The sequence below is a fragment of the Rattus norvegicus genome, chromosome 1, assembly GCF_021556685.1.
Source record: "Rattus norvegicus strain SHRSP/BbbUtx chromosome 1, alternate assembly SHRSP_T2T, whole genome shotgun sequence".
Classification (NCBI taxonomy): Eukaryota; Metazoa; Chordata; class Mammalia; order Rodentia; family Muridae; genus Rattus; species Rattus norvegicus.
This window is the reverse complement of record NC_141534.1, coordinates 14,079,112-14,097,500: the sequence shown is the minus strand read 5'-3', so window position 1 is coordinate 14,097,500 and position 18,389 is coordinate 14,079,112. Positions and strand designations below refer to the sequence as shown.

The following is an 18,389-nucleotide window of genomic DNA, read 5'->3' as shown; positions in this document are numbered from 1 at the left end:
CGTATGCATACGCAAACATTTTATAGAACAAAGGGGGGTAAATAAAAACTGACCCCAGTGTGTTTAGCTTCATGTTCACCAGAGACAAGAGAGCTTGTTTCTGCAATTTTTTTCTTTTTCTCTTTCACTTCTTTTTTTTTTTGGAAAAGTAAATATAAGGCAACTGTCCGCCCACACTTTAAAAACTTTATGCCTAGATTAGCAGTGCATTCTTGTAATCCCAGCATTTGGGAAGGAGGAAAAGGAGTTCAAGGCCAGCCTGGGCTATATGAGACCTCTCCCAAAAAAACAAACAAAAAGCCCTTCGAGCCTGTACTTTTAAGTGTCAACTCTGCCATATATTATTTGACCTCACAAGTGTTCAGTTCAGTCTTCTGCTCCATATTTCTTAAATATAAGTTTAATTTGTGTACCTTTAGAGCATTTCGGAAATAAATTTTAAACTGGGAGGTATAGTGCGAGGCTTTATCAGTTGTACTTGGTGACACTGGACAGTCTAGGTAACTTATCCTGGAGATTAAGCCAAGGGCAGACAAGTACTCCACCACTAACTACACCCCAGCCAGCATTTCTTTTTTCTTTTTTTTTCTTCTTCTTCTTCTTTTTCTTTTTTCTTTTTTTCGGAGCTGGGGACCGAACCCAGGGCCTTGCGCTTGCTAAGCAGGCGCTCTACCACTGAGCTAAATCTCCAACCCCCAAAAGCATTTCTTTACTGTATATTTCTCCTTCTAAAATGAAAGGTAGTATGGTCCGAATGTCTGTATCCTTCTAGAATACAGACCTTTCAAGTCCTCACTCTGGAGGTGGTGGCAACAGGAGGAAGGTACTAAGGTCAGGAGTGGGATTAGTGTCCTAGGAAAAGAGGCTGAAAAGAGACACCCCTCTGTTTCCATTCAGTGAGGGCACAGTGCACAGTGCTGTTCTGTGAGCCAGCCAACAGCAGCTCTTTTAGCATCTTTGTCTTGGAAGGCTGGACTCTCGAACTGGGAGACATGAATTCCCTTTTTCTGCAAACCACTAATTTAATGATATTTTGTTATAAGAACCGAAACAAAGGATGAACAATTCTACTTTATAGTGCTAATTGAATGACTGGTGAAGTATTTTTATAAACAAAAATTTTAAAGAGTATGATCATGGAAATGGCGTTTTTGTTAAAAAGCGAAAAACAAAACTGTTCTTTAAAAAAGCAAGGCATAGGTTTAGCAGGATGGCTTAGGAGGTAAAAGTGCTGCAGGGCGAGCCTGGTGATGTTTGGACCTGAATACATTCCTATTGCTCACGTAAGAGCAGAAGGAAACCAACTCCACAAGGTGCTATTCTGTCTCCCACATGTGCCTGCCCTCACACACAGCACACTACACACAATAATGATCAAATGTCTGTTAAAAGAGCACAGTAGTGCTTGTCTGTGACCTAGAATCATGAGTGAGGACTAACCTGGGCTACAGAGAGTTGGGGGCCAGCCTGGGTATCCAGACTCTCTCTCTCAAAGAGAAACAGCACACACACAGTGGAGATCACTGCCATTAGACATGATTCTGAGAATGCTTCTAACGCTCTAGTCCACATCATTTGCTTCTATTCTCTTCCTGGTCAAGCTGCAATGACTTTACAATTATTTTGTAAAAAGGATTTCCTAACCTAGAAAACTTTTTGAGAATGTTTTTCTTTAATAATTTGCTCTTTCAGTTAAAACCTACGTGAAGCTGTTTTAAAACATGGTTTACAATGACCTAGTAATATTTCTCTTGTAAAAATTAATATTCAATTTGTTTCTTTGTGTTGCAGTTAGAAGAATTGAATTCTTCTATGTATCCTTTGCCTACTATCAACAGTGTAAAGTTCAAAATCTATTTTTCTGGGTAAATAATTCCTACCATATCTTACTTTATTCACTAGGGCTACGTTTCTTCCCCTTTAGTTTCCAGATCATTTTGTTTCAAGGTTGCATATGCTGAAACTCCATGTCTGCTTTCTTCTTTGTTTTATATTGTTTCCTTATTTTTCAAAACAAGTTTAATTGTTACTCTTCAAGTCATGAAAATTATGTAGTAGATGACAAGAATTATTTTGACTGCGAGATTCTGAAACAATCTGGGAGAGAACCGAAGATACAGTTACTACTGTTATTTAAGGTACATAAAACTGAAATTCAGGTATCACTAAAACACAACTCTTAAAGGGTCCTTCTACAGCTTGTGAAGTGGCATCTCCAAGCTGACGCTAGCACAGTGTAGACTTAGCCTGAGGGAAAACAACAAGTCACAGGAAGGTGGTTTTGATTTCAGTATTTCAGTCTGAAACAACGATTAGGGAACTTTGCAGACTTTTTTTTTAAACACAACCGCTAATACGTAAGAATCATATGAAATGATCCGACCATCAACATGCTTTCATTTGAGAGGGAAACTCTCCTTGAACACAACAATAGCATGAGATAGGACTTTTGAAATGTGCTTCACACATTAATAATGTGACATTTCACACATTCGTTAACATCTTTAAGGGGCTTCTGTGTAATGGTATGTATGAGGAAATTTCTAAACTATATAGAGTATACAAAAGCTAGAATAGCAACAAGTCAGACTACTGCTGTGATGTTTTATACTGTGACCAATTGCTTAGCCATGCAGTAACTACAGTTAAGTGTGTGCTGCTGCTTTGAGCTTGGGCATGAGTATGAACTCTACGTGCCTATCTTACCATCTACCTACCTACCTGCCTACCTGCCTACCTACCTACCTATCTTCTATCCATCCATCCATCCGTCCATCCGTCCTCCATCCATCTATCCATATCTGTATCTATCTACAATCCAGCCATTGTCCCTTCCTCCTACAGTTCCTCATCCCATTGCTCCTTGCCCCTGCCACCGAGAGGATGCTCCCCCACCACCAGGCCTTCCCCCTCCCTGCAGCCTGAAGTCTCTTGAGGTTTAGGCGCATCTTCTCCCACGGGAGGCAGACCAGGCCGTCCTCTGCTGTGTGTGTGTCGGGGGCCTTGGACCAGCTGGTGCATGCTGCCTGGTTGGTGGTTCAGTGTCCGGGAGCTCCCAAGGGTCCGGGTTAGCGGAGATGCTGGTCTTCCTGTGGGGTCTCCCTCCCCTTCAGCTTCTTCCACCTTACTTTGCTCTTCAGTGATTGTTTTTTTCCATGAGTTAAATCTCAAACCTCCCAAGTAGACAAGAGTACTCCGGTGGCCTGTGCCTCTGTCTGTCTGTCTGTCTGTACTGCCGCCTCACGGTTGTCCTCGATGTATTCAGATCAGTGTGTGATCTGGGCCTTGAAAAGTGGGCAGCAGTGGCTGAACGGTTTAGGAGTAAGAGGAAAAGGAAAGGACAGGGCACATGTAGGGATTCTGTTTTATTCAGTTTTCTTGCGGGATGATCGAGATCACAGATGTAATAATTACTTCATGTCTGGGCTTCATAAGGAAATTGTTTTGCTAAACGTGGCAAAATAGCATCTCTAAGGGGTTGTAATCCGGTTAGTCTTTTCATGTTTTCCTCCGCTGCTTCCTTATCATGGAAATGGTTCTTGCTGTATTTAAAAAAGCCTGGACAGACCTGATGCTACACTCCTATAACCCCAGCACTGGAGGCTGAGGCAGGAGGATTTGGAATTTGAGACTACATAACTCGATCCTAAATTAATGTTTTTAAGCTTCAAATTATACACACAGCATAATTCTCTCCACCGAGCTCCTGTCCAAACACGTTGGTAACACCACAGCTTTCCCCTTTAGCCTGTCCACTCTCCCTCTGTCCTTCCCTCCGTCACTTAGCCCGTTTCTTGTGTTTCCTGGTTACTGAGTGTAAATTCCTGAAGTTTACAGGAAGTCCTTGCTTTAAAACGGAACTCTTCTTAACGGATGAATCCAGACAGAAACTGCATTTGGCCGATGCGCAGGACGTTCCCAGTGCACCCAGCAGCTAATGCGGCCCGCAGCCTGCAGCCTGCTCTGAGACTTGCAGGGAAGCAGCAGTCATTACTTCCAGCCCAGTCCTGTGGCAGAATCATCTCCCGCAACAGACTCTCGAGTCACGAGAATGCAAGTGCAGTGATCATGTCCACACGCCGCTTCCAGTCCATGTGCTCGCTGTACTCCACCGCCGGGGAGGCCGTGGCCCGCCTGTAGGTCTCCTCGGGAAGTGGGACACAGAGTTGTGCTGCTATGCTTTCTTTTGTTGCCTTAAGGGTTATACTTGAAATGCATCGTGCTAAACGTTGTCGGGCTGAAGGATTCGTCCTTGCCATGGCCGCACTGACCCAGTGCCGGTCACACGGTGGTGGTGCACAGGTGTCCTGTAGCGGTCCAGCTTCAGTTTACGTCAGACAATCAGTACACACGCAGGTGTGTTTCCCAATGGCCAGTGACAAATGTTTAATAAGTACTCGTGAGATTTGCTATTTTTAATAAAGCAATTGTTTTAAATGATTGCCTCTGTCGTCTGTTTGGAAGACCTAGAAGTCCTCAATCTGGAAACAAGGGTTCAGCCCTCCAAAGTAAACTGTGTGTAGAAAATAGGATTTTGTGCCATCTCTGAATTCCATGCCTTCTGCACGTTAACTACTGTTTAATGAAAGTCCTTGACTTGGATCCCCATTCTTCCCATTAGCCTCCCACTGTGCATTTTACCTGGGTTGAGTTCAGTCAGTGGAACCTGTGAGGAATTAGCAGCTGGGCGTGGCAGCATAAGGGGTAACAGAAGCGAACAGCATAACAGGAGATGCTTAGCGCGAAGCAGGTTCTAGCAAAGCTCTGCAGATAACTTTCCTCCTTTCTTTCCTTGTTTCAGTGGTGAGGATCACACCAGGACTCAACGAGTGACGATTTTATGTGTACACAGTGTGTCTTGATCACAGTAACCCTCCAGCTCCCTCCTCCCATTCCTCCTGACCTCCGTGCCGCCCCTCCCTCCTTCATGTCCTATTTTATCTTCATAATTCACTAGGTCCACTTAGTGCTGCCTGGCAGGGGAGCTATCCACAGGTAGCCTACAAGTAGTCTCACTCCCGAGGAGGGTGACTCCCACTCCCCCAAGAACCATCAGCTGCGAATAGCCACGGTATGTAGGACTCACTGCTGGGGAAGTCTGTAAGCTTTTCTCCCCCAGTGGACTCTAGCACTGTAAAAACTAGAGGGCAGGAATGGAGTTTCCAGGTCAATTCCAATCTGACTTCTCTGTGTTCATCAGTAGGGTCCTTCCTTTTAGCTATGGTGGACAACTAAAAACAATGAGAATAACCAGTTGTTTGGGGTCCCCCTGGGTCCTTTCTGACCAGTGACTCATAGGGAGGTATCCCATACACGACACTGGGATTTAGCTCAGTGGTAGAGCGCTTGCCTAGCAAGCGCAAGGCCCTGGGTTTGATCCCCAGCTCCGAAAAAACAAAACAAAACAAAAAAAAAACCCCATGTATTCTGGGAGAACATTGTCCGCTCACTAAAGATACGGCTATTCAAACAGCTTTTAAAAGTTTTTAAATAAGCATACAAGCAAAGGCCTTTTCATACATTTTGGGTTTTTTTTTTTTTTTTGACTCCCCTTACACCATAACCCTCATTCTGGCTTAACCACACTCTGACAACGCCCCCATACACACTTCCACATCACGTTTGCTCTGCGTTCAACCCCTTAAGACCTCCTAGCCCCTATATGGCTGTTTCTGGTTTCCTGACCTCATATAAAACACACATCTAGAAGTTTTGAAGCTAGGGTCCACACATGAGAGAGTCGTGCCCGGGGCTTATTGTACTTCAGTTCCATCCATTTGCCAGGAAAATACCAGGATTTCCTTTTCATAACATCTGCACGAACTGCCAGTGTGTGTGTGTGTGTGCTAATTTCACTTCCTAGTTGATGTCAGTAGAGTAGTCCTGTGGTAGTCTATGGAACCCTTTGGGTATATGCCCATGGTGTTTCTTCCCACCCACAGTGGGCAACCATTTCCCGTCCCCCACACGCTCCTCAGTATTGATAGGTCTGGTGACAGCCATTCTGACTGAGGTAAGACAGAATCTCCATTTTAATTTTCCTTGATGCCCCGTGCCACTCTTACAACGTAGATGTTGCAAAATCATTGTATTCTATTGAGTTACAGATCTCCTAAAGCCTACTGTGAGAGCAAACTATTTTAACTCAGTTGTGTTTCCTTTCAGACTTCATCCTTGGATTGTGTTTACCGTACTATTCATGGGATTTTTAACTTTTCCATACTCAACAGATTTGTGAAATCTCTCCACGTTAACTACAAAAGAAGTGGGAGGAGGGGGGCTTCACAAAAAACCTGTTAAGGCATTTTGGCCAAAGCAATTATTCTAACTCCTGTATAACTAATACTGTTTTAAAAAAAAAAAACTTTAAAAATTTCTGAGGATGTGTTAAAGATGAACAGGAGAAAGGGTAAGAAGTGTTACCTTTACCATCTCAAGACTTAAAAATTGCTGGCTTATATAAAGCTAAGCAAAATTTGGCAGACAGTAGCCTTGTGTTTCTCACCTCTTCCCAGAGACTTGCAAGACCCTGGAGATCCAGCAGCCAAAAGCAATCCACGTAGAAAAACCTAGGAAAGGTGACAACGGCTCTAGTTAGCAGCCTCCTGCAGCAAAGACCGAGGTTGGCCACTGGAGCGCAGCACTGAGCCAAGGACACCGGACCTGTGGGGCGTGGTGGCGGATTGTGTTGTCTTCCCTATGGAGATGGGGGCGCCGCTGCCCCACCTACCTCCCCAGGCAGCAAGCCTTCATTCCTGCCCCGTGCAGAGAGGAGACTGCTGCCCGACCACCGACCACCGGTCACCGGCCACCGTGCTCAGACCTTGGCCCCTCCAGGAGGTAAAGCCCTTGCCTTCTTGGAGATGTCTTTTCCTTGGGACTTCTGGAAAAACCTTGAGCCTTGGAGGTCTCCATGGCCTTGGAGACCTCTGTTGGGGTCAGGTTTGAGTTGGGTGGTGGCAACTTCCCTCCTTCGGAGCACTCCAGAATGCTCCAGCACTTTGGAAAACACTAGTATTTCACAGGACCCCAGATTGGCTCACACCAGCTCCACCCCGACCCCTCACCCCCACCCCCTACACTCCCCGGTCTCTTCTCTTCTCACTCGATTTGCTACTTTGGAGTCCAAAGACGTGGGAAGGGGCTGTGTGGCTTAATAAGGAAGAGACTAAGACTCTCCGGTCACTAGTTTGCGGTTCTGAGATTTCATATGCTAGGGTTTCGTGACTAAGGTGACTGATTACGACACATCGCTAAGTGTTTATCTTTTGAGAAGTACTGGCCTTGCGCTTATTAATAAACATTGCTCGAAGTATCAGCAGAGTTTCCTGGCACCGTCTGTATTCGAGTTCACTCAGTTCAGGCAGTGGTGTGTACATGCTCCCGATGTGGGTAAATGGACTTGGTTGGAATTGTGTTTCTTTTCCAATTTTTCACATTTTTGTGTGTTGTGGTTCTTCCCTGTAGCCTGTAGAGAACCTCTTTAGAAGCTGTTTCTGCAGGAATGACATTTCAGACACTATCTGATGCACTTCCCAGTTTGCATGTGTGAGCTGCAAAAGGGCCAAATGCATTCGCCTCTCTACCAACTAATAACACTTCAAAAAATTATTGTGTGGGCCTGGTTGTACTGGCGTACCCCTTTAATCTCAGCACTTGACAATTGAACCAGGCAGATCTCTGTGAGTTTGAGGCCAGCCTGGTCTACATAGTGAATTCCAGGACAGCCAGGGTTATGTAAAGAGAGTCAGACTCAAAACAACGACGAAGTGTGTGTGTGTGTGTGTGTGTGTGTGTGTGTGTGTGTGTGTGTGTGTGTGCGCGCGCGCGCGCGCGTGCGAGTGCACGCACGCGTGCCTGTCTGTCTGTCCGTCTGTCTGTGTGTATGAGTACTGAGATGCTCAGATGCCTAGAAGAGTGTTGGGAGCAAGCGATGCCCTTAAATCACTCCATTATTGATGTTAATATTATAGGAGTTAAGTACGACTGGGTTCATGGAAAATCCCCAGACAGCTACAGAAGGCTAATCTGGTGGTCAGGTTGCCTAATGATATGACAAACTTGTGACCTTTCTGACATTCGGTTGACGTCAGCCGATTGCCTCACCACAGGAGCAGTGTCCTTGGCCGAACCCCCTAAGAGTTGCAAACAGAAAAACTGAGTCATCTCTCTGCCCTCCACAAGCAGGTTTGGTTTATGATATTCTAAATGCACCCTCTGCAGGAGTGAAACGGGACCTTCTGCTCTGCGTGGCTCTACCTACAAAACAAATCACTCCGGGAAACAGTTAACTGATACTTCTGGTTTATTCCAACAGTGAAGCAACTCTCTCCATACTCCATAGACTACCAGCCAGTTCATCTCTTAATCCAGGTATAGTTGTTCAAAAAAAAAAAAAAAAAAAAAAAAAAAAAAAAAAAAAAAGGAAACAAGACAAACACAACAGCGGCTCCCAACAGGGCTCTTACCAATCTGCTCTGCCCTGACACTGTCTGCCTGGAGTTAGTGCGTAGGCTATGCTAACCAGCTTTCTGCCACCATAACACATGTCTGAGATAACATATAAAGAGAAAGATTTATTTGGACCCACAGCTTTGAAGGTTTCAGTCCCTAAAGTTGGCCAGATTAGATTCGGAGTCTCTGACTGAGCATGTGAATTAGGGTCCTATGACCTTCCTTCTCCGTTTTAATTAACTTGCTAGTTTGCCCGACAGGCATCAGACGGGCGGCTCAACAACCACTTGCATGAGCTTGGAAGGGACTCTTTCCTCAGTCCAGCTTTGAATGACTCATTTCCAGCTGACACTTGCCAGGAGAGACCCTGAGCTGGAGGCCTGGTTAAGCTGTACTCTTAATTCCCAGACACTGTGAGATAATCAGTGTTTGTTACAGCAAGCCACTGATTGGGGAACAATTTGCTAGAATTAAGCAAACACTAGGATACTCACATCAGCTAACACGCATGTGCTGCACGAACACTGTCACGGTGGGTAAAGAAAATGTTATCTATTATTTCTTCTAACGGATTCACTGAGAACACCAGCATGACAAAGTTTTCACAGCATTGCATATTGAAAGAAACATTAATTCTGATCAATTTTCCGATTATATTTAATCACAGATTCTGCTTCAGAGGAAGCACCTGCTGATATCTTATAGAACTACTCTTTGGACAGTTACACAATGCTGGAACAAGAAAACATCATTTGGGAGGCAGAAGTAGGAGAACTCTAAGTTCGAGGCTAGCCTGAGTTAGAATGAGGTGCAGTCTCCAAAAAGAAGTGCATTAAAAGAGTAGTGACTACAAATCTATCATCCCTCCTTGGTTGAGAAGCATCTCTTTTAAAAATTTAACTTAATTTAATTTTTTTAAGATCAACATATTATTGACTTATTTATTTATATATCAAATGTTATCCCATTGTTCTGTTTCCTCTTTAGAAACCCAATATCTCCCGCTGCTTCTATGAGGATGCTCCCCTACCCACACACCCCACTCCCTCCCACCACCGTCCTCTGACATTCCCCTACACTGGAGCATTGAGCCTTGACAGGACCAAGGGCCTCTCCTCCCATTGATGCCAGACAAGGCCACACTCTGCTACACATGTAGCTGGAGTCATAGATCCATCCCTGTGTACCCTTGGGATGGTGTTTTAATTCTTTAGGAGCTCTGGGGGGGGGGTCTGGTTGGTTGATATTGTTGTTCTTCTTATGGGGTTGCAAACCCCTTCAGCTCCTTCAGTCCTTTCTCTAATTCCTCAATTGGGAATCCCGTTCTCAGTCCAATGGTTGGCTGCGAGCATCTACCTCTGTATTTGTCAGGGTCTGGCAGAGCCTCCCAGGAGATGGCTATATCAGGCTCTTGTCAGCATGTACTTCTTTACATCCACAGTATTGTCTGGGTTTGGTGGCTGTATGTGGAATGGATCCCCAGGTGGGGCAGTCTCTGAATGGCCTTTCCTTCAGTCTCTGCTCCACATTTTGTCTCCATATGTCCTCCTGTGAGTATTTTTGTTTCCCCTTCTAAGAAGGACTGAAGCATCCACACTTTGGTCTTCCTTCTTCTTGAGCTTCATGTGGTTTGTGGATTGTATATTGGGTAATCTGGCTCTTGGGCTAATATCCACTTTTCAGTGAGTGCATACCATGTGTGTTCTTTTGTGTTTGAGTTACCTCACTCAGGATATTTTCTAGTTCCATCCATTTGCCTAAGAATTTCATGAAGTCATCATTTTTAATAGCTGAGTAGTACTCCATTGTGTAAGAGTACCACATTTTCTGTATCTATTCCTCTGTTGAAGGGCATCTGGGTTCTTTCCAGCTTCTGGCTATTATAAATAAAGCTGCTAAGAACATAGTGGAGCATGTGTCCTTGTTATATGTTGGAGCATCTTTTGGGTATATGCCCAGGAGTGGTACAGCTGGGTCCTCAGGTAGTACTATGCCCAATTTTCTGAGGAACCTCCATACTGATTTCCAGAGTAGTTGTACCACCAACAAGGAAGGAGTGTTCCTCTTTCTCCATATCCTGGCCAGCATCTGCCGTCACCTGAGTTTTTGATCTTAGTTGTCAGACCCTCCTGGGCTCCCTCAGTGTTTGTTCCCTGCTGAGCCTTGCTGATGCATGTGGAAACTTCTGTTTTTAAGAAAAGAACATCTTGGCCTTTGCTGTTTGGCCGATGGGAAGTAACACCATTGAGTCAGTTCCTGTTTTCATCCTGAGAACGTAAACTTGTTTTTCCATTGTGCTTCCAGGGTTTTTTCCGCCCGGTGGACTTGGTGTATCTATACTGTGAACCTCAGTAAAGCTTTGGCATTCTTGTAGAATGACTGACCCAAGTCTGTGTCTTCTGTCAAATCCCCCAGGTCTACATCCAGTTCTCAGTATTATGGCAGCATGGGTGCTGTCACTTAGCTATTCTGACTGGTGTGAGGTGAAATCTCAGGGTTGTTTTGATTCACATTTCTCTGATGATTAAGGATGTAGAACATTTCTTTAGGTGCTTCTCGGCCATTTGATATTCCTCAGTTGACAATTCTTTATTTAGCTCTGTTCCCTAAACAAAGAATTATTTGTTTCTCTGGAGTCTACCTTCTTGAGTTCTTTGTATATATTGGATATTAACCCTCTATCAGTTGTAGGATTGATAAAGATCTTTTCCCAATCTGTTGGTTGCCATTTCGTCTTATTGACAGTGTCCTTTGCCTTACAGAAGCTTTGCAGTTTTATGAGGTCCCATTTGTCCATTCTTGATCTTAGACCATAAGCCATTGGTGTTCTGTTCAGAAAAATTTCCCCTGTACCCATGTGTTCCAGGCTCTTCCCCACTTTCTCTTCTATTAGTTTCAGTGTATTTTATTTTATGTGGAGGTGCTTGAACCACTCGGATGTGAGCTTTGTAGAAAGTGATAAGAATGGAAAGATTTGCATTCTTCTACATGCTGACCTCCAGTTGAACCAGCACCACTTTTTGAAATCCAGTTTTTTTCCACTGGATAGTTTCAGCTCCTTTGTCAAAGATCAAGTGACATTGGGCGTGTGGGTTCATTTCTGGGTCTTCAATTCTATTCCCTTGATCTACCTGTCTGCCTCTGTACCAATACCATACAGTTTTTTTTAAAAAATCACTATTTCTCTGTAATACAGCTGGAGGTGTGGGATGGTGATTCCCCCAGAAGTTCTTTTATTGTTGAGAATAGTTTTTGCTATCCTGATTTTTTTGTTATTCCAAATGCCAATTTCTCTTTCTAACTCTGTGAAGAATTGAGTTCTATGTTGAGTATGAAGTGACTTTCCTTATCTTTTTTGATAAATTTTTGTTTGAAAGTCTATTTTATTCAATATTTGAATGGCTACTCCAGCTTATTTCTTTGTATCATTTGCTTGGAAAACTTTTTCCAGCCTTTTGCACACTAAGGAAGTGTCTGTCTTTGTCACTGAGATGTGTTTCTTGTATGCAGCAAAATGCTAGGTCTTGTTTACATATCCAGTCTGTTAGTCTATGTCTTTTTATTGGGGAATTGAGTCCATTGATGTTGAGAGATATTAGGGACCAATAATTGTTATTTCCTACTATTTTTGTTGTTAGAGGTGGAATCATGTTTGTGTGACTATTTTCTTTTGGGTTAGTTGAAATAAGATTACTTTCTTGCTTTTTCTAGGGCGTAGTTTCCCTCCTTAGGTTGGAGTTTTCCATTTATTATCCTTTGTAGGGCTGGATCTGTGGAAATATATTGTGTAAATTTGTTTTGGTCATGGAATATCTTGGTTTGTCCATCTATGTTAATTGAGAGTTTTGCTGGATACAGTAACCTGGGCTGGCATTTGTGTTCTCTTAGGGTCTGTATGACATCTGTCCAGGATCTTCTGGCTTTCATAGTCTCTGTTGAGAAGTCTGGTGTGATTCTGTTAGGTCTGACTTTTTATGTTACTTGACCTTTGTCCCTTATTGCTTTTAATATTCATTCTTTGTTTCGTGCATTTGGTGTTTTGATCATTATGTGATGGGAGGAATTTCTTTTCTGGTCCAATCTATTTGGAATTCTGTAGGCTTCTTGTATATTTATAAGCATTTCTTCCTTTAGGTTAGGGAAGTTTTCTGCTATAATTTTGTTGAGAATTAAGTTGGGAATCTTCTCTCTCTTCTATACCTATTATCCTTAGGTTTGATCTTCGTATTGTGTCCTGGATTTCCTGGATGTTTTGGGCTAGGAGCTTTTTGCGTTTTACATTATCTTTGACAGTTGTGTCAATGTTTTCTATGGTATCTTCAGCCCCTGAGATTCTTCTATCTCTTGTATTCTGTTGGTGATGCTTACATCTATGACTCCTGATCTCTTTCCTATGTTTTCTATCCCCAGGGTTATCTCCTTTTGTGCTTTCTTTATTGTTTCTATTCCCATTTTTAGATCCTTTATGGTTTTGTTCAATTCCTTCACCTGTTTGGTTGTGTTTTTCTGTAATTCTTTAAGGGATTTTTGTGTTTTCTCTTTAAGAGCGTCTACTTGTTTACCTGTGTTGTCCTGCATTTCTTTAAGGGAATTATTTATGTCCTTCTTAAAGTCCTCTAATATCATCATGAGTTGTGATTTTAAATCAGAATCTTGCTTTTCCAGTGTGTTGGGTATCCAGGACTTGCTGTTGTTGGGGAACTGGGTTCTGATGATGCCAAGTGCCCCTGATTTCTGTTGCTTAACCTCTTGCCCTTGCCTCTTTGCCATCTGGTTGTCTCTGGTGTTAGCTGCTCTTGCTGTCTCTGTCAGTGGCTTGACCCTCCTGTAAGCCTGTGTGTCAGCACTCATGGGAGACCAGCTCTTTCCCGGCAGAATTTGGGTACAGAGTGCTGGGGCACACGGTCAGCTGGGGCGCAGACAGAAACCAGAAGGATACTGCCCAGACTGCTCCTCAGTTTCTGTGTCCTGAGTGCTCCGGGGGTTCCCTCTGAGCCCATGTGTTGGTCTTAGCTGTGCTCTCTGGTGTGCCAGCACTCCTGGAAGACCAGCTTTCTCCCAGTGGGATCTGGGTACCACTGAATAGCTTCTTAGGAAAACTGACATTGTGTTGTACTTTTGAGGCTGAGTCTCTTGTATACCAGGCTGGCTTTGAACTCACTAGGAAGTAGAGAATGACCGAACTTTTCAATATCCTCTTCTACATCCTCAAGTACTGGAATTTCAGGCTTGCAATTACAGGAGTATACAACAGCTCATGATCGTATTGTACTGAGGTACTTCATGCGTATTTTGTGTATAGCGGGCAAGCACTCTTCTGGCTAAGCTAGTTCTTAGCCCCAAACTGACATTTGAGAAAACGAAACCAATTTTGTGTAAACGTGAACAACACACACACACACACACACACACACACACACACACACACAAAGAGAGAGAGAGAGAGAGAGAGAGAGAGAGAGAGAGATCATGTATTTAAGCCCAGCAGCAGATACAGCAACTATTCTGTAATGCTTGACTCATTATGTAACTCAGTAATCCCTCAGCACAGAGGCTAACAACAATTTTGAGAAACTTATTAAGTACAGATCTCTTACGTATCCTCCTGGGATGATTTTACATAACAACAGTCAGATATCTTCTAACACTAGGGCTTTGCTGTGATTTAATGATTCAGAAGGAGATATTTAATTTTCCACCTTGCCATGAGGTTTTTAATCTGAACAACACATTATTAAACTGTTCGTCAAGACACACTACTGCCTTGCGTGGCTTACACGTCTTCAAATGTGGCGTTCACTGTGCCATGCTATCCCCTAACCTTTCCAAAGATTGCTGCTAAGACTGTCCACGTCTTTGAAATACCGTTTTTTAAAATGTGCTGGATAGGAAGGAGGCAGTACATGTGCAAATGCTTGACTTTGGATTCTTCAGAACCCAGGTGTTTCTTCGGCTGCTTGCCCACTTGGAGTTGCTAGCACTCAAGGAGCTGCCAGTCAGCTAGAATATCATGGACATGTGGCGATTTACCTTTTACTTTCTCTGGTAAATGGATTTTTACTTTCTCTGCTGATGTGGTTTTATTTCATTTATTTAGTGTGTGTGTGCGTGTGCGAGAGGGAGAGGGAGGGAGAGGGAGAAGAGAGAGAGAGAGAGAGAGAGAGAGAGAGAGAGAGAGAGAGAGAGAGAGAGAGGTGTGTCCTAGCAATGAGTTCCGGAGACAACACTCAACTTGTTAGGTGTGACTCCAAGCACCTCTCCCGATGAGCCACCTCACAGGTCCGAAATGGCTCTCATCTATGCTGGTGGCTATGGATATGGTTGGCTGTGGTGGATATGATAGCAAGTTAAAAAAAAAAAAAAAACAGCCTGAAAGTGTTGTTGCAAAATTATAAAAAATAAAACAGCCTTTTTACCCACTCTAGGTCCAGCACCGCAGTACCCCAAGATATCTGCTGGATATCTTAATCTCAGTCAGCAAAGCATCTCACCTGCTCTGCTCCATCCCATATCGCACTGCCGAAGGCCTCTCTCTGAGCCTGGCGACAATCTCTCTACCCATCCAGTTCCCAAGGCAGGCTGCCACCAAGGCGGAAATATACATCCTAATTCTGTGGCATCCCACACACTCTCTCAAATTCAGTTCTCCACAAGAAAGAACACAGAACACAATAACCTCTGGTCCAATTGGTAGGATATAATCGCCCGCCTAAACAGACAAAGTCCCATACACATCCATCCCTTAAGAACATTCATAACAACCTGTAAAGGCACAGTGTGGAATCTTAACGCCAGCTTCCATGTTCTCTCTCCACAGCAGCTTCTCTGCCTTCTTCCCCTCTTCCTTTCCGTTTCTGTCTTTTAGTACAGACACTTTAACAAGGTGCAATTTTGAAGGTGTTTTCTTGTAAGCTAACAAGTGAAGATCCTTGTTAATCCATACTCTTGTATGGATTTTGCTAAAGTTAACTGGAAAGAAACACCTACAGCCTTGCAGCTTAAGGGGAATCTATTTCCCTATATCCAAAACCATGGTGAATGGCTACTGAGGATAGATATTTAGATGTTTGCAATGTGTGTTTTATGTCATTAGGATTGGGTAATAAAAATAGCATATTTGTGCATTTAATAGCAGTAAGATTGGCTTCAAATGAAAAAAGATCTCAAAAGACAGGGTCTTGTTGTGTAACTAGTTTGGCTGGCTTTCAGAGATCCTCCTGCCTCAGCTTCCTGAGTGCTGGTATTGTGGGGTATTCAGTGGAGTAGACTGCTTGGATCTAGGTTTAAACCAATTAAAAGTCTTAGCCAGCCAGCAACTACACTGGACGTTTGTGATCACTGCATGTGGCTTTCAAGCACACACACACACACACACACACACACACACACACACACACACACACACAAATCATGTCCTGGATTGACATACTTCAGTCAGTTAATAAGAATGGGTAACCACTGGTTGGCAGTGGTGCCGTATGTCTTTAATCCCAGTGCTGGGGAGGCAGAGTCAAGTGGATCTCCGTGAGTTTGAGGCCAGCCTGGTCTAAAGTATAAGTTCCTGGGATATACATGGAAACCCCGCCTCAAAAAACAAACAAACAAACAAACAAACAAACCAACAAACCAAAAAATGCTAGCTCCTCCCCAAAATAAAAAACAGAAAGGAAACCAGTAGCCAGAAGCAGAACTACAGAAGCCAGAAGGCAAGGTTAGTACATTGAGGGACGTTCCCATAACTATGGGGCTTGACGGAGTAGGTCTTTGTCTTCATTTTTGGCAGGTGGCCTGTCTGCACGTTGAGTTTTACAGACTGAATGGGTGTTCCGTCATGGAGTCACTTGTGCTAAGACCTGGGGCCTGTTATGCTGGGAAGGAGGGAAAAGGATGGGCCACCACTTCTGGATTCATGTTGTCCTTAATGTTTTTCTGAGAGTGTATTGAGGTTATAGGTCAGTTTGAAAGAATCAATTGCTTCAGTCTGCTCAGCCCCATCATTGCAAAGGAGGCACACCTCTTCGTTTACTTAGGATTTCAGATTACTTAGGACTTTAGAATATTCTCCAATAACGTGCTATAGTCTTTTTCGTGACATCTGTGCTCATATTTTTTTCATAGTACTTAATGGTTTTCGATATCATTCTAACTGTATCACTTTACAAACTTCTCATTGAAAATGGAGAATTAAAAAAACAAACAAACTACAGCCGCAGGGCTCAGTGTATTATAAAGTGAGCTCGCCTGGATTCCTGTTTCTAGATCAAGCTCAGAATCACCTGCAATGCCCTCTCCCAAATATTACTCTCTCCTTCCTTCTCCAGAGGAAACTGTCTTGATTCTTATCACCATTATGGCCAAACTGTATTATTCTGTTCCTAGCTTCTTCTGTCACTAGGGTATGTGTGTGATCCATCCACGATTGTGTGTGTCCGTCATCCCATAATATACAGTATTCTGTTACATGGATATTATTGGCTCAGATGGAGAATATCAGGGAGGGTAGAGGGGCCTTCTGTGGGAGACTTAGGCTCTGTAGACAGAGGAGTCCTCCATGCTCCTCACAGCTGTTCCTGATGAGAGACAGTCCTGGCTTGTTCATACTGTTTATTCACTGTGCGTTGTAGAAAATGGGTGCATACAACTTCCTCAGGGTGGACCAGAGATTAAACACCTTGTGCGGGAAGAATGTCTGGGAAGGGATTTGGCTAAACTCCCAGGGGCCATCTAGATACCTCATTAGCACAGAGAACTTTGTTCTTTGTTCTGGTCATGGGGAGTTGTGATAACCTGTCCCAGGCCAGGAGTCCAGTTGGGAGTAGGGAAAACTCATATGGTCCTCAGGTGAGTGCGGGATTTCCGAACCCTCTCAGCCTTACCAAGTTTCGTGGCACGGGCCACTTCCCCACATTTGTATGCTTATACACACCCCGAACTGTAACTCTGTGTCTGCTTTACCTATATATTAGTGGATATGGTAATTTTATAATTCACGTGCAGAAAATAATTAATATTGTGGTTATTTCTAAGTCTTCTTAGCCACACATCTGTTAAATTGAACCAATAACTCCTAGAAATAGAAGAAAGTCATTTGCCGAGATGTCACTTGGAAACCTTTCCCTGAAAAGTTTGGAAGTGGAGAGTTTCCACACACGGTTCAGTGCCTGGACACCTTTTAAGAACCAGTCCTTAAATAGACAGGTGAGTAACATACGCTATAGTAGACATGAGTTCAGTTGAGTAAAGTTGTTTTTACTGGGATATGTTGAGTCTTATGTTGTCATAATTTTAACAAAAAATAGTTTAGTTATCGAGTTTTGTTTTTTTTTTTTTGATGAACCCGTCTATGTTGTGAAGAGAGTGTTTCTCACCCAAGACTTCATCTGTTACGTAGGAGAGGCACCACCTGTGCCTCCTGCTTTCACCTCTAGGATATCACGAGCTTCTGTGGTGGAGGCAGGGTGTAGGGAAAGGTTCGGAGAGGAGGCAGGGGCACGTCATGTACAGCCGTGCTTTGTTAATCCACTCCTCCATTGTGTGTCCACTGTGTGATTTCATGGGGTGCCTGCTCTTTGGCAAAATGATTCAGGAAGAATTCCTTCAACAGTAGAGCAATCTCGCCAGCTTTTAATGGAAACAGGGCTCAAATGGGTTCAGCCGTTTCCATAATGGGAGGAGGGTGGATGCAGCTGGGGGTTTGGGGAGAAAGACTGATCTACAATAAAGACAATGAATTTGTGTCTTTGCAGAAGCAAAGACGAGCTGCAATCCAGCTCCCAGGGATGTTGGTTCATGGTGTATGTCCTCCCTGGAGACAAGGCGAACAACGGCAGGGTGCAATAGTGACTGATCTTTAGTCCTGTGGGTATTATGAAGCTCCATAGCTAGGAGTAAAGGAAACCAAATCTATACTAAATGGTCCTACTTCCAAGAGACAG

At 43.6% G+C, this 18,389-nt stretch overlaps 2 protein-coding genes across 13 annotated transcripts in view; both read left to right on the top strand.

The window, feature by feature from the left end:
• The window catches only part of Ccdc28a (coiled-coil domain containing 28A), a 14,888-nt gene extending 10,451 nt beyond the window's left edge, over positions 1–4,437 (top strand). For 2 of the 6 annotated variants that reach the window (XR_015628855.1, XR_015628854.1), the window contains exons 5-6: positions 1–1,814; positions 3,884–4,437. The exon at positions 1–1,814 is cut by the window's left edge and continues 497 nt beyond it. Coding sequence is in view for 4 of the 6 variants with exons in the window: in XM_087567286.1 (XP_087423412.1) it covers positions 1,792–1,865; positions 3,831–3,870 (114 nt within the window). In the remaining 2 variants the exon portion in view is untranslated. 6 annotated transcript variants of the gene reach the window in all.
• A 2,212-nt stretch (positions 4,438–6,649) lies between these two features.
• The window catches only part of Ect2l (epithelial cell transforming 2 like), an 80,539-nt gene continuing 68,799 nt past the window's right edge, over positions 6,650–18,389 (top strand). The window contains exons 1-3 of one of the 7 annotated variants that reach the window (XM_087559461.1): positions 6,752–6,840; positions 8,224–8,373; positions 17,482–17,652. In XM_087559461.1, the coding sequence (XP_087415587.1) occupies positions 17,551–17,652 (102 nt within the window). In that variant the 5' untranslated portion in view covers positions 6,752–6,840; positions 8,224–8,373; positions 17,482–17,550. 7 annotated transcript variants of the gene reach the window in all.